Genomic DNA, 17,044 nt, shown 5'->3' with positions numbered 1-17,044 from the left:
GAAAGACTTCCAAATGTATTTTTTTTTTTTAAACTCAAAGCTTAGAACTCAGGAACTAGCTACCTAAACAAACATTTTTCACGAAAGAAGACAGAACTGTAGACAGGAAGGAGCATGGTGGATGTTAGGAATGAACTCACTTCCTTGGCCTGTCCACCCCTGTAATACTTCTCAGCTGACCCCGACACCAGCCTCTAGGATTTTAAACAAGGCCATAAATCTAGTTATACACCTTTCTGGTTTTAAGGTCTCCATGACAGCTCATGAAATTCTAAACATCCCTTTAATGTGGAATGAGTGTTTCTTTGGAGAAGCAAATACTTTGAGCAAGATATTAGAAAGTTCATGGGGATTTGCAAAATGCCTCCAGACAGCTGTGATGACCATGTACTTGATATTTAAGATACCTATCAAAGGATTCAGTAAGCACATGGGTATATATATTTTGTTTCATTTTTTCATACTATTATGCATTAATGACCAAAAAAGTATAAAATGTAATACAATGCTACAGTAGATTTTTCCTTTTCTTTTTTTTTTTTTGTGGGGGGAGATTGGGGTGGAAGGAAGACCTCTTATTCCTGGTATCTCATATTTACCCAGAGGAGTGGGGATTCCACTTAATTTCTAGCTAAGTGAATATGAGTGAACACACTGGTCTCTCTTTCCACAAGAGAGACCAATTATGATGTCTGTGGGCCATAGGTACTTGCCTTCTGCCACAAAAAAAAAAAAGTATTAAAATTATATTTTACTATTTTGTTGGTAGAAAAAGGAATATAATTCAGGTCGGGCTTTATTATAATTTTAAAAGACATTAGAAATTTTCCTGAGCCCCTAAAATGATGACGGGTCATAAACACTTAGTCCACTGGGTAAGTCAGCCCTGTCTTTCTGTCTTGCATCTGATTGATGAAGAAAGTGGTGCCTAACATCATGGTTTTTTAATTGAAAGGATCTGAGACCCTGTATGGACTCTATCTTGGACCTGCCTGCCCAACAGAGAGAATTCTGTTCTATCTCACCCGCCCCAAGCTTAAAAGGCCTGGGGACAGGCTGGGTCTAGGGGAGCCTTTTTTCTCCGACTTTTCTGATGTGACTAGGTAGGTAAGTTTATTTCAAGTTTAAATGAGAGAGATCCTTTTTAACTCTAGATGTAAGCTATTTCCCAATCTAACTATACTATTACCAATCTGGTAATCTTGTGTCCATCTTGTGTCCATACTCAGCTGGTTAGAACTCAGAATGGGAGTATCCATCACTCCTAATTGTAACAATTCTGCAATGTGAAAAAGAGCCAACTCAAGTCCTGAGCAACTGAGTATGATTTACGGATTATTAAGAGGAAATTTCTATAAACCAAATAGATTAAGAATTATCTTTTTTTAAATTCTTTTAAAATTAAATTTATTTATTTATTCTAATTAGGTATATATGACAGCAGAATGCATTTTGATTCGTTGTACACAAATGGAACACAACTTTTCATTTCTCTGGTTGTACATGAAGTAGCACTGTACCATATGTGCAGTCATTCATGTATCTAGGGTAATGATGTCCATCTCATTCCACCATCTTTCCTGCCCCCATGCCTCCTCCCCTCCCCTTCCTCCACCATATTTAGTTGCAGTAGTGTCCATCTTGGGACACCAGCTGGGGACTAGATTAAGAATTATCTTAAGTTGCTTGTTTTAAAAATGTTTTAGAGGAAGGAGATATGGTACAGGTAAACTTATAATGGCTTCAGAATGAAAAATATGTGTTACCCAGACATGCATTATACAGAAGAATGGCCCACAAAAGTGAGTGAGAAGGTCAATGTACATACTTGGCTTTCTGCTAGAAGGTTCCCATTGGATTCCAAGGTTTTGAGCCAGGCTCTGTGATAATACTTGTGCCACTGCCATTGGAAGACCATACTGTTTTTCAGAGTTGAAAGTGTGTGGGAAACATTTGAGAGAGTGCACAAAGCTAGTTATTATTTCTTAATTGTTACCACATATCATCTCAACTCCCTATGCAGAACCTCACAACATCTAAAGATGGCCTATGCTCCCTCTCACTTCTTCCCTGCAATTAGGCCCAAGAAGCAAAAGGCCCTTCCTCCTAAGAGGGAACTCTCAGGGCATTCAAAACAAGCTCTATCATGGAAATATAATGACAAGTCCCAAAAAACTAGTCTCTGTCTCAGCCCATATCAAGCCAAGAATAAATTCAACTTAGTACAACTATGTCACAAGAGGTCCCCACTGAATGATGGCTATCGGGATAACGTGATAAAACATATTCTAGTACTGATGAGAATTTAGATATAGTTGGTTAGGCTTTCTGAGGTACTTTGGCCAACTAAGAATCTTCTTTATAAAAATAAAGGTATCAAAATACAAACAATGATATTAAGAAAATATTTGTTTTGATTCATTCTACAGATTGGAAGGTAGAAGGCATAAAGATGAATAAATATGCATAGGGAGAAAAAAACCCACAATACTACTGTAAATTCTTTGATTTAAATGAATTTAATCTAACATGGACAGAAGAGCACACTGTAACTTTAAAAATTATAAGAAAAGGATTAAAAAGCTTATAAAAATTTAACATCTTCTCTATAGACACCTAAAACCTCCCAAGCTGGTTTTCAGCTTGCATTTACCTGATAAGTATGCAAAACTATGATTATCATACCCCAAGGATATCATCATGAATCCTACCATCTATTTTGGATTAATCTAAGCCACTCATGCCACGTTCTCAACACCAGAATTTAAAACAAGCATGAGAAGGAATGTAAACTGGCCCTAAAGAAGAAAGTGAGCATATGCAAAGAAAAATTTTTGCTTAAGGAAAACTGACAAAATTTACCTCGTTCACACCAACCCCTCTTGTGCGAGAACAGACACCTCCGAAGTAACTCAGACTGCTTCTCTTATAGTGGAATGTCACGCGCCTTAAGGGAAAAAATGCTGTTAGAAAACCAATGTAATGGCTCCCATATAATGGCTCCCTAAACATGTCTGCTCTCCTACACTGAACACCCCAAAACCATCCTCCTTAGGAAATAAAAATGGTATTTTTAAATACACTTTAAACTTATGTTGCCAAAATACCTTTATGGTGTATAAAACAATCTCAGTTGAGCCAGCATTAACTGAGCACCAAGCAAGCATCAAGTACCAGCACAGGAATTAAAGATACAGAGATTAACAGACCACAGCTCTGGATCCTTTTCTAGAAGAGAGTATCTAGTAGTTCTACAGAATATTACTGATCATTATAAATTGATAATTAAAGACTGAAAGAAAAGAAAATAAAGGGTGAAGATGGGGAGAATAAGGAGTACACTGGTTGGTTTGATTCTAGGAAGAATGTTAGAAGACTGTCTTCACTATAAGCAGGGAAGGTAACAGCTTGTTACAGGAAGAAAGAAAGCATAGTACTCCTCCTCCTTGGTGAGGAAACTCAATTATATTATTTGGTGGTTCATCAAAGACCATTTTTCCTAGCCTTTGGCCATGTGACTAAGATCTAGCAAAAGATTTGCTGGTGAAATTGATGCATCCAAACTTTCAGGAAATGTCCTTTACAAAAGTTGACTCAAGTGCCCGTAAGGAAGCCTGGAGCACCAGCAGCCATCTTGGGTTGTGACTTGACCTTGAGGATGGAAGTTATATGCTCTGAAGGTAGAGCTTATGGCCATGGAACCAGCACTGGGATCCCAGCACTGGGATCCTACCACTATGCTTCCTAGATAATGGAGAGGGGCACCAACAGCAGTCTTGTTCAAGTCACTATTTTCTGATACATAATTTAACTGACACCACAAAGGAATAAAGACAAAGGTCAAACTGAAGACTATAACAGAAGCCTAAACAGGTACATACGAGATGAGGTGCACGGCGTCAGCATGCTGCTTGATACGCTGCCGGTATTTGGAGAATTCATGGAGCATCTGCACAGGATTGGTGGTGATGTCAATATGATCCTTCTCAGTCCAGGTCTCTACAGCCACCAGGACAACCCTGGTATTGAGCTGCTCCTTGTAAATCTAAGGGTATACAACAGGACAGGTGCAGGAGGAAAACACTGGGTCAAACATGCACGATCAGTGAGTCAGAGTCAGCGGAAGGACAGGAAGGGGGAGGTGAGAGAACACGGGGTCAGAATTAGCTCATCACAGAGAAACTGCTTTTCCTTTCTCTTTCCCAAGAGCAAAAAGAAAGAAAGAATAACTATATAAGTCAGTCCCACATCACCTTATCTCATATAAGGTTATTTCCACCCGATCTGTACATTTGGTGGCCTAGCATTTCACGAGGGTATAGAGAGTCAGGTGTAGGGATGTCAAGATTCTAAAGTCAGGACATAAATTGAGAACAGGGTTCATAAAAATCCCCTTTCAAACCTCGTAGGAGGCAACAGGCTGAGTGTGACGGAGTGGCTCTAAGTGCAATATAACCAGTTACTCCTGCAGGATTGGTACAGGCCAACGAACAGTGGCTGGCTTGTCCTTGGAGCCATGTTATATGAAAAGTAAAATAATACAGAGAAGCAATCACAGAGCTGAGATCAGAAGAGGAAAAGAGCAGATTTATATCAGCCACCTCACCCTCGCCACAGGGAGGATCACTCCCAATATTTAGACTGTTTCTCTACATTTGGCCCCCAAACCAAATAACTTACACAATTAAGCAACTTCAGTGAGTGCTTCCATTTTGTCTTATTTGCCAACGAATTAAGAAAACAATGGCTGATCTGTGAACACACTGAAGGGGACCATCAGGATGCCATTGTCAAATTGAAGCTATCACGACTCTACATAAAACTGAGTTAAGCGTAATGTCTTTTAAAAATTAGTGATCAGCTCCAGAACCTTATATGGCAATGACACTTTGCAAGATGTGACTCTGTTCAGTCATGCTGAAATGACTAACAAAGACGTGCTACCAAGTAAACAGCTTTTTCAGGGAAAATGATGTGTTTATGATTCTCTTTTTCATTTTCACTTAACAACTTTCCTCTAAGAAGATTGACAAGACCTGAAATTAAAATTAATCGACCAGGTGTACACTGGCTCTCAGAGGTTCAAGCTTAACTTTATATTATACATTCTATGCACATCCATTCATATTATTCATTTCCTCAGTGGCCACCAGGCACATAACATAAGCTAGGTATGCATAATGTATGTTATGAGAATTCATATGGCTGGAGGTTCTTAGTTTGTTTAAAAGGCAGAAAAGAAGGCAGCTCCTTGGAGTCAATAAATATCACTTAGATGCTCAGCAAGTTATAAAAGATTTTTTTCACTATTAAGAAGGAACATACAATAAATATCAGATAAAAATGCATTTAGCTGAACAAAATAGCATTTTGCATTACAATATATAAAGTAGCATGCTATATTTAATGTATGCTAGTCAAATTGAATTATTCATTGGAACAGAATGCTTAATATCCAGCTCTACAGAGTTCCTACCCAAAGCAGAAAAAGGAAGAAAATCTTAACAATCACTCTTTGTAACATAAAATGGGGCGGGGGGGGGGGAGGGAGGGAACATAACAATAGTAAGGATTTGAAGAATTAGAAGCCTTTCAAGGAAAAAAAAAAAAAAAAATATATATATATATATATATATATATGTTTCAAATTAGTTTTATTTGAGACTTGCACCTAATTCTGTCATCTAGAAATAAAGTCTGAAACATTTCACTAATGAGAATACTAAGGTAACAAATTTGTTCCCTTTAAAATTATTTTTCTATTATCTATATTTTCCAAACACACTCTGCCTCAATCTATTAGTTCTTCTTTTCTAACGCCACATATTCTAAAAAAAATTAGAATTAATTTTATTAACAAAATTCTACTTGTCAGTATAATTTTTACTCCTTAGGGTAGCTAATTTTATCCATTGTTTTTTGTCCCTTATAGACTCTGGTGATACTAAGGTTTAGATATTGCTTAGAAGCAAGACTATACATTTATTACATGCTAAAGAAAAAAAAGTTACATGTTTAAGGAGATAGAAATGTTAACTACCCTGATTTGACCATTGCACATTGTAAACATGTAGCATATTATAACACTGCACCATAAATACACACAATTTGAATAATAATGAATAAAAATAAGTAAATAGAGGTTTAAAGGAAGCAATGCTAGTGCAGCTTTGGAATTCTGAGAATACTCAGTAACTCCCTGAAACTCTGATAACACTACTGCTTCTGAAGCAGACTACCCTAAAATTTCTTAGCCAGACAAACTTAATGATTGCATTTTTACTTTTGCCTAGGAAACAGCTAAGAAAACAAGTCAGCAAACAGAGATAGAGATATAAACTGTGCCATCTCCGTTAAAATAGGTTTAAGAAAACTGGGGTACTTACAGAATCCACAAGGTTGACCACAGATTTTGCAAAGTTGTTGGTATGTGCATGAGAAGAGCGATGCTTCTTATACTGGGGGGGAAAGAAGATGTCCAAATCAGTCACTGCCTAATTATAATTTGATGATAGATTTCAAAATTCCATAAAAGCAGAAATATCTTAACAATAGTAAAAATGAGGATCAAAAATACAAAATTTGGTTTGTGCCATGTTGAATATGGTGTTTCTCTCTCTCTCTCTCTCTCTCTCTCTCTCTCTCTCTCTCTCTCTCTCTCTCTCTGTGTGTGTGTGTGTGTGTGTGTGTGTTAGGCAATAAAACTCTAAAACACCCACCAGGATATTCTAGGTGATGGAAAGGTGTGAGAAGCTTTATCCCTGAGAGTAGATTTTTAATTGTCTTAATGTCTACCAATTCAACCCTTTGTTTTCACTGAAATGACATTTCACAGTTTATAAAGAGCATAGACCAAAATATTTAGTCTTCATTGGTCATTTCCCTCACCTAACACTCAAGGCCACACATGAATCAAGAAAATTCCTCATGCAGCACCTCAGACAGTGCCCATGACATGGAAAGCAGGATCCCTACAGGAAATGTTACCTCCAAAGGAAACCTTCACCTCTGAGTGCTTGCAGTCAGACAAGAGGAGACATAAAAGTAAGTGCACTGATGGCCGTTTACGATTATTAAAGTAAATAAAGAAAAGCAAATTAATAGAATCATTCTACAACAACATCAGGAGGGCTATGCTTTTAGCCAGGAGTAGTGCATTTTGCTGAACAGGTCATTAAGAGGAAAGCTGAGGTCTGCCATGGGAAAACCATGCCCTCTACTGGTCCATGAGGCCATCATAACTTATAACTCTGCGGGGGGTGGGGGGATACGTATATTTAATATATATATTTTTTAACATATACACATATGTTGCACATATACTTAAAAACTCCAATTCAGATTTGTACCACAAGTCTTTTAAACCTGTCTTCAATTATAATGATGAAAATAATGTGTCTTTCATAAAGATTTAAAATATTTTCACATTGGGAAATCATGATATTCTTTTTTCTCCTTTACCCTACAGATTTGCCAGACCCCCTTGATTTCTTTCTCTTTCAACTCCTGTGACTATGGTTTTGAAACAATAACAACCACAAAAAGGTATGGCTAAGTGTTTTTAAATTAAATCTGATGCCTGTTTTTAGAACACTGGGAACACAGAGGCTGCATGATAAATGTGTAATAAGTTGATTCATATATTGCTATAGGTAGCGTTCATTAATTCATAACTACTGGTATAATATTGCTACTATTGTTCATGTTATTACTACCACTGTGGAACACAATTGGGCCCAAATTGTCTCATTGCATTCTTTTAAAAATAAGTTTCAATGTATGCACATAAGTGGGTCATAAAATATCACATTCATCTAAAATTTTTCAAACATCTTAACAGATTTAAACTTCAAATTAGTATAAAGAAATTTTTATAAATAGCTTGCCATTTTAAGTTGCCTAGCAGATTCTACAAGCTGAAATTTTTCAAAAATACCTTTTAAGAGTAAAAGGAAAAGTCTCAATATTAAGTTCCTTCGAGATGATGAAAATGTGTTAGAACTACACATAGTGATGGTTACACACAATGTGAAGTTACTAAAAGCTAATGAATTGCAGACTTCAAAAAATCTTGAGGTTAAATAGCATATGTCACGTAAAGAACAGAAAAATATTAGGTGACACCTATTCTAAAGCAGTGGTGTTACATACCTGTTAAGAAGAATTTTATCTTGCTCTGAATATCAATTTATCCATTTTAGAGATATCTTTTTTATAGCATAATGGTCATAGAAAACATGACTTGCAAGTTTAAAACACTACTAAGGTGTGTGTGTGTGTATATATATATATAATTTATTTATTTTTATGTAGTGCTGAGGATCGAACCCAGGGCCTTGCATGTGCTAGGTGACTCTCTACAGCTGAGCCACAATTCCAGTCCCAATAAGGTCTTTTTAAAATCTACCAAACACCATGTTTTTTCCATTTATTTCTTATTTGTAATTTTCAAGTTTCTGATTTTCTTTTGAGAAAGATCACTCAACCTGCTGTGTGATGAGTGAATTAGAGAAGATCAAGAATGGAAGCAGACGGAGCTTTGGAGAAACCGTCCCCTTTTCACCTGCAATCGTCCAGATAAAAAGTAATGAAGGCAAACAGCAGCAGAGAGAAGTAGATGACCTTGAGATGCATTATGAAGGTAGAAATGCCAAGACCTGCAGGTCCAAAGGATGTAGAAGGTGAGTCAGGACAGGAAGAAAAGGTGGCACAGGCTGTGAACCTGAATAGATGGGAAACTGTGATAGCAAACACCTAGGTGAATCCCACCACTGTGCCCCCACCCACAAGAATGGGTTCTTTTAATTAGAATAAGACATAACCCATACCTATATAATTTTATCAAAATGAATTCTATTGTCATGCATAACTAAGAAGAACCAAATTAAAAGATTTTTTTTTTTTTTTTACATAATGAAAGTAGGAAAGAGAAGTTTAGGATTAGGAAACTGAGTCTATGTTCTGTGGTCCAACTAAATGCCTGAATTGATGTAGAGAGAAGAGAGACTTCCTGAGCACGTGGTTCCTGCACCTGTCTGTCATCTGGTGAGGGCCTTGTTGCTACATCATAAGGACAGAGGACACCACATGGTGAGAGAGTAAGCACACCAGCTCCAGTCCCTTTACCCCATCTTAGGAAGCCACTAATGCCACTGGGGGAGTGGGCAGCCCTCATGACTTCACTTAACCCCTAACTGCTTCCCAAAGGCCCTACCTCCAAATACCACTGACACGTGAATATTGGGATTAAGTTTTCGGCACTGGAACTTGCGGTGGACACATATAAACCCTTCAGGTTCTGGTTGAGAGGTGTTAAATGGGCGATGCCTACTCAATATTTTTTTTTTTAAGAGAAAGAGAGAGAGAGAGAGAGAGAACTTTTAATATTTATTTTTTAGTTTTCGGCAGACACAACATCTTTTGTTTGTATGTGGTGCTGAGGATCGAACCCCGGGCCGCACGCATGCCAGGCGAGCGCGCTACCACTTGAGCCACATCTCCAGCCCAATGCCTACTCAATATTGAAGTACAAATGTCAAGCAGGCAGTTGGACGCAGGAGCATGGAATTCAGAAGGCTAGAAATATAAAGTAGAGAGTTAAGAATTTAAAGTCATGATACTATTTAAAGCCTTGAGGCTAGAAGTTGTCACTCAGGGAGTATGGAATGGGAGCTCTGAACCTAGCCTTGGGGCACTCCCATGATTCTAGGAGTCAGCTTTAAAACAAATGACCACTGAGGTAGAAGAGCTGTCATGTCATAGACGACAAGAGAGGAAGAAAATGTTTCAATAAAAGAGAGTAATTTTGTCTAATGTTGCTGAGAGAGTAAAATAAAGATAGAACAGTGACCACTAGATTTATTAACCTGAAGCACTATTTAATTGAGCACCTAGAATTTATTAGGAACTATGATAAGAGTTTCTCCTACAACCATTATTTGCTCCTCAAAACTCTACAAAAGGGGACTGAAGTTGTGGCTCAGTGGTAGGGCACTCGCCTAGCACGTTCCAGGCCTTGGGTTCAATCCTCAGTACCACATATAAATAAATAAAGGTATTGTGTCCAACTACAACTAAAAAAAAAATTTAAAAATAAATTTTAAAAAAACTCTATGAAAGTAATTTTATTATCCCCAAATAACTCATCTAAGATCACATGGTTGAAATTCAAAGCCCACTCAAGGTTAAGACAGAAGATAAACTTGTTCAGTTAACAATTATTTTTAAATAGTTCATATATATTCCCAACAAATCATAATTACTGATGAGAATTTGTAATTTTTAGGTACATATAAATTATGTACCTATGCTTTTAAAGTAGGGAAAACTAAATGAGGTATACATTAAAAAATATTTGAATGATCATCACCCATTTGCACTTATTGGCTCCCACTTAAGAATACAGCAAAAAAAAAAAAAAAAATGGAAGCAAAACACTTGATTTTCATGCACTTTAAAATATCTCAACCAATTTTCTCTTAGAATAGGGTTTGTAATATTTAGTTTTAGTTTAAGTGGTTCAAAGAGATGTTTATAGACTCTTATCAAAGCTGTAATTGGCACAAATTAGGTTCCGCCATCCAGGTACTAAGATGCTTTCTACGAAATTGATGGATTTTTCTTTCTAATTGAAAGCCTCTGATAGCGTGATGCCTGCTCCAAATAAGATATGTACATTTTTCAGGCAGTCAATATTAGGTTACTGTGAATTAGAGGTAAGCTTGAATGCAAATATAGGCAAAATGTTTCTATTTCCTGCATGAATGAGAACTAATTTCGCAAATAAAGAAAAATGTTCAGTCTCCTATTATGATAAAATGTACCTTCACGTTTTCAGATCACTGAAAACAATTTACATTTAAACTGGTAAATTTGCTTTTACTTCCTGAACAAATGAAACCTTAAGAGATTTGCCTTTTGAAAAAAATTTAAATTCGAACTTATTTTCAACCCTAAGGTAAGAGTTATCAGGTAACTGCTGCCTCACACAGTAAACATTGTAAGATGAGTGTTTTCCGTGGGATGATTATTCTAAATCCCAATGGCAAATCTCTAGACATTAAAAAATAGATGGATCAGATATTCTGCTTCAATTTCACTTTCAACATGGGAATTTAAGTACTCCAATCCATGTTTTTTAATTTACTACCTCTTTGTGGCAATCATATTTAAAAACTATTTTCACCTCAAAAAGGGATCTTTTTCTAAAAAGAAAAATGTTCTTATTAAATGACACACTCATTTGAGACTATCAAATATAGAATTACAGAAGAATGTAATGTTCTTGAAGAAAAAGAATAATATTTAGTTTTGTTATTCTAGAAGTAATATTTCTTTAAAGAATAGAAAACATCTTAAGTAATTTCTTTCTACCTCAGGCATTATTTCCACCCCAAACCAGAAGCTCTGAAAAAAAATTAACATGTATTTCCTCTATATATCAGTTCACATTACAGTTCTTTATTTCTGGTTTTAAAAACAGATAAACTGCTTGCCTAGCATGTGTAAGTCCCTGGGTTCGATCCTCAGCACCACATAAAAGTAACTAAAACAAAGGTATTGTGTCCATTTACAACTAAGAAAATATTTTTAGAAAATATTCATGAAAATATTCAATTTTCAGCCTTTACCCTTTTAATAATAATTAAAATAAGATGAATTACCAATATTTATTGGTAAAAAATTGAATTTTGAACAAAAAAAAGTGATAGCCGTAAAAGGTAACTTTATCACAGAATATACAATATACTCTACAGAAGTTTTCTATGTATAAAGCAACATTTTAAGAAGAGTGCTATTTCCTTACATGTAAAATAAAGATAAGATTATATAGGGGCTGGGGTTGTGATTCAGTGGCAGAGTGCGCGCCTAGCATGTGCAAAGCACTAGGTTCTATCTTCAGCATCACATATAAATAAATAAAATAAAGGTATTGGGTCCAACTACAACTAAAAAATTATAAATAAAAAAGATAAGATTATACAAATGTTCAACATTTTAAAAGATGAAAAAAATAAATTCAGGGCAGCTAGGGGCATAGCTCAGTGGCGTAGTGCATCTGAGGGCATGCACTAGGTTCAGGGATCAATTCCCAGCACCTCAAAAACTAAATGAATAAATTTAATATAAACAATATCTAAATTTTTTTAAGTTTTCTATGTTGTAGAATTACTGAAAGCTACTCTCCGATTGACAGCCTTGTGTACTTTTTATACATAGTATGGTAGAACAAGAGATTTGGAATTGCAAGTCAAGGTTTGAGAACCGATTACATAGATTACTGATTATTTAGGAATGTACTTTGTACAATAAAAGGAATTACATACATTTTAATTATTATATACACTGCTTTAAAAGTATTTGCATAATGGGGCTTTAGGGAAAACTTAGGCTTTTTGTTGGCAGGTGGAAGGTAGCAGAAGATTGAGCTACATCCCCAGCTACCCTTTTTATTTTTTATTTTGACACAGTTCTTGCTATGGTAGTTTAGGCTCTCACTAAATTACTGAGGCTGGCCTTGAACTTGTGATCCTCCTGCCTCAGTCTCCAGAGTCACTAGAATTATAGGCATGCACTACTGTGGCTGGCAAGCGTAGGCTTCTAAAGCCATAAGTTCAAAAAACATGCCACAGTGCTCAGATTTGAGAAGTTGCTGGAAAAAAAAATCTCAGTATTCCAATCAATAAAAATAATTAGATGAGAAGATTACCTTGTTAAGGTCCTACAGAAGCTCATATTTTAGTCTCTATTACCTGAAATCACTGCCTACATATCTATCTGGTTTTCCTTCTCACCAGGGAAGACCACTTCTGAATTGTATGTAAGTCTGATAAATTCTGCTTCTTTTTTTTAATTTTTTTAAGTTGTTGATGGACCTTTATTTTATTTATTTGTATGTGGTGCTGAGAATCGAACCCAGTTCCTCATGCATGCTAGGCCAGTGCTCTACCACTGAGCCACAACCCCAGGCCCAAATTCTGCTTCTTAATTGTCACATCTCAAGCAATGTATTTAAAGCCTACTGGCATAGAAAATAAATCCACATACAAAACTAAGAGAAATTCTATGGAAAGCTTCATATTCAATACAACTGAATTGTTATTTGATAATTAATTTAAACATCCATTAAATAGGAGACCCAAATGTTTAAATATAAGTCATTTTTTTTTTAAATACAAGCTTTAAAAGGAGTTCTCAAATAGGGTCTACTAATTGGAACTTCAAGTTGTCACTTTAGCAAGAAACAACATTATCATATAATCTACCAATCTAACATTGGTTTTAGTTAGAGTAAAATAAAGACTTAAAGATATGTGCAAAGCAATCTGAATTTTTGTTCCTACCTTTTACAAGGTTTTTACCTGTATCTGACTTTCGAACATTTTTAAAAAGATTCTCATCTTTATAAAGTCTTTCCATAAAGGCAACTTCATTTTCATAAAAACAAGTACTCTTAACATATGCAATTTTTAGAATTAAATTACATAACTATGACAGAAATAACAGTGGCCTAAACAGTTAGGGGAGTGTGGAGTAGTGCTGGCGCCAGCGCCCAGCAGCACACAAGAGCCACCTGGACCCAACCTCTCCCAGCTCCCTTCAATTAATGATCTCACCTTGGTAGCCTGAAATCAACCAAAGTCTGACTATTTATTTACATTATGGAGATCAGCAAATGTTATGTAAATCAGTGCTTTTTGCCCGGGAACTGGGTGTTACAATTTATCACATACCACTAGTATTGGACATAGCAGCCTAGAGGGTCTTCCACGAGTCCTGGGCTTTCACCCAGGCATTTTATCAAGGAAATGGTTAGGTAGAGTACAGTTAAGAGTTTTGACTTCAATTTGAAGAGAGGTAAATGGAGAGTGATGGGTGTTTCTCATATTTCCTTTAAGTGTTACTGAAATGACACATCCAAAGATACTGTACTTCCACAGAGCTAACAATAGAGATTATTCAGCTTTCCATTGTTCAGTGAAATAATTCATTGGTTCAGATAGTCTCTTTAGATAGACCTTTATTATACTTGCTTATTTATTACATTTATTCACAAATAATAAGCTAAAAATAACACATTAGCAGAACAAAGGCAAGAAATAGAATAGAAAGCAGTGTTCAAAGGCATAGATGAAGAAAAGTAGGAAATGAGACTTTTTTTTTTTTTGGGTACCAGGGATTGAACTCAGGAGCATTCAACCACTGAGCCACATCTCCAGCCCTATTTTGTATTTTATTTAGAGACAGGGTCTCACTGAGTTGCTTAGTTCCTTGCTTTTGCTGAGGCTGGCTTTGAACTCGCCATCCTCCTGCCTCAACCTCCCTAGCCACTGGGATTATAGGTTTGTACCACCACGCCCAGCAGGAAAGAGACTTTTTAATAAAGTCAAGTGAAAGATGTCAAATACTAAATCTATCCATTATAATCCCTATTAAATAGAGGAAAAGTTTTTAGAGTTGTGGAAATTCTATAAAACCCAGTCAGTGTCTCCAAATACCAAGAAATCAAGTCTTTTAATGCTCAAAAAAAAAAAAAAAAAGTAAAATGTCTAAATATCTTGGTTTTAGTAATTAACAAATGTACTCAAGTAAGCTATTGGGTATAAAACTTGGTGATTCTGTATTCTTACCGTTTTGTGATCATTAACAATCATAAGCTCCAAATATTTCATTTCTTCAAATACACCACGAGAGGGCTGTTAAAAATAAAAATATTTGATAAGAATAGTGATTGACACAAAATTTCTCTAATGCTCAGTTGTAGAGAACTCTATCAGAAATCTGGAAATTGGTCAAGGAAAAAAATTTTTATAGGTGACTATGAAGTATTATTAAACACTCCAGTATTCAGAAAGGAACTATATTATCATGAGCCCATTTTAGTTTTAGATGGCTTTAAATACAAAATTATTCCATACAATAATGTATAGCACAATTCTATCAAAATTAGTAAATTATCAATTTCTTTGGCATTAAAATGTAATCAAAAATATTCAATCTACTTAAAGTGTCAAAGAGAATCTACTTAAAATTCATTTCATATGGATAACAAATTTTAATTACCTCCCAGAATATCTGAAACAGTATCTATTTAGATAAACAGAAACATTAGCTTCTCTGGAGTGCAATTCTAATAATAATGTACCAGTTCTGAATGACACAACTTCTGGAAGGAACAAACATTGAAAATCATTGTATTCTAAATTCTTCTAAATTTTAATTATTGCCAGAAAATCTTTTAAGAGTAAGCCCTCATTTAGACTTATTTATTTTTCATACACAGTCATTGATCAATTAAGTGGTAGACCATAGGGAAAGCAAAGCCTATATAAAATGCTACTGCCAACAGCCTCTTCGAGAGTAACTACAAAGAAATTTCTAAGAATAAAAAGTGTGTATCTATAATCACCATAATACCAACACAGGCTCATAAAAGAAAGGCTTTAACCTTGAACTAAGTTTTTGAGGGGTGGTGGTCTAATTTTTTCACAAAAAAAATTCATTCAGGAAAACGTTATCTAAAATGTGCAATTTTCACTGTAATTACCCATTAAGTTATCTAGTAAATTACCATGCAATCTATAAGCTGTGGAATTAATTCTCGGTTACATGGTACCCACCATGTAATTACTAAACAGTCCCCGTCATTATGGCTTTCTAATCTATTATGAAAAAGACGAGGAACATAATTTCAGATACAAAACCCCTCTATATTTATCAATATGTGTGAGGTACACAATAGTTGTTAATCATGTAATTATTTTGTAACTGTCATATCACTAGTGTTCAAATAGATTCATTCCAATCTTTTCTGAAAAAACACATCCAGCTTCAAAGTTTGTTATAACTAAGTTCTTAATTTGTAAGAAATACACATAAACATAATTAGACAATGTTTCAAAACCTAACTCTTCCTGCATTTTTGTTGACAAAAAATGTTTTATGTGATGCTATATAAGCCATATCACCTCCAGCCCAACCTGCAAGAAATCGTCCTGTACCTTCAACAACAACAAAAAAAAAATACTATGATTTTCCTTAGAAGATACTTTGATATAGAGCAAAACCAATACATTTATATAACATCGGGGGTTCATAGGACACAAATCAGTTTGAATAACTAACAGGGAGGGATATATAAAAAGCAACATGCTGATAAGTCATGGGGTTTTCTCCTTCGTGTTTTGCTTTGAAGAGAAAATTTCCCAAATCAAAACTGTTCTAGGGACACAGCTACTGCACAGGACAGGCGCACAACCTAAGGTAGACAGCCCCACGAGTGGCTCAAAGTCACACTCACATTCACGGCTCTCTTCCTCCTTTTCAGCCACTGTAATTCAGACAGAAGGGGCCACTGGTCGTTGCTTTCTGTACCTGTGTAAGAGAAAAATGAACACCAAAATTATGCTTGGCTGCATTCCAGTGGATGTTTTCAAAATATGTGAAGGAAGAGCAGCTTGATAAGTCATCACAAAAATGGGATAAACTAAGGATAAAAAGAGTACACTGTTCATTAAACATTTCACACCCTCATGGCCAAAAAGAGAGTTCAAACATGTGTTTTTTTCCAAACATCATGAAAAACAGGGTGTTCAAGATTCACTAGAAATATATATTTGGCCTACAACCACATGATAATATCTGAACATCTGAGAGAATTCTACTATGCTTCATTCATTTTAGAATTAAACATAATGTATGACATAAGCTTTTGCATAAATTATTAAAGACTTCTGACACTAATATACAGGAATAGCATCACGTAACCCCACAAATTCAAAAGCAGCCTCTGCCAACATGAGCACGCTCATGATGCCTCAGAAGCAGAGCCTAAGAGGGAGGTGATAAGAGTTGGACAAAGAGATACACATTAGGAAAATTTAAGGATGGTTCTTGGTGTGAATCTCTTTTCTCAGTTCGATCACATTCTCTGGTTCCCAGTGCAGTTTTACCCCAGGGGTTTATATTTCAGTTTTTCCATCAAAATGACTCTCGGTTCACTCCACTGCCTTCCACAGTCTCACCCCCAGAACTCAGAGTAATT

General features: G+C 35.7%; 1 protein-coding gene across 3 annotated transcripts in view; it reads right to left on the bottom strand.

Annotated features, from left to right (window-relative positions):
• Adam23 (ADAM metallopeptidase domain 23) overlaps positions 1-17,044 on the bottom strand; it is a 167,545-nt gene that overhangs the window by 56,639 nt on the left and 93,862 nt on the right. For all 3 annotated transcript variants that reach the window (XM_058578160.1, XM_046463111.2, XM_046463110.2), the window contains exons 8-13: positions 16,301-16,374; positions 14,631-14,696; positions 6,387-6,458; positions 3,882-4,045; positions 2,863-2,947; positions 1,829-1,919 (exon numbers count right to left, since the gene is read on the bottom strand). In XM_058578160.1, the coding sequence (XP_058434143.1) occupies positions 1,829-1,919; positions 2,863-2,947; positions 3,882-4,045; positions 6,387-6,458; positions 14,631-14,696; positions 16,301-16,374 (552 nt within the window). The remainder of the gene's footprint in view (positions 1-1,828; positions 1,920-2,862; positions 2,948-3,881; positions 4,046-6,386; positions 6,459-14,630; positions 14,697-16,300; positions 16,375-17,044) is intronic.

The sequence above is a fragment of the Marmota monax genome, unplaced genomic scaffold (assembly GCF_021218885.2).
Source record: "Marmota monax isolate L192 unplaced genomic scaffold, Marmota_monax_Labrador192_F-V1.1 WCK01_AAM20220418_F8-fsc00095, whole genome shotgun sequence".
NCBI lineage: Eukaryota > Metazoa > Chordata > Mammalia > Rodentia > Sciuridae > Marmota > Marmota monax.
The sequence above is the reverse complement of the archived record's forward strand: the minus strand, read 5'-3'. Positions and strand labels throughout refer to the sequence as shown.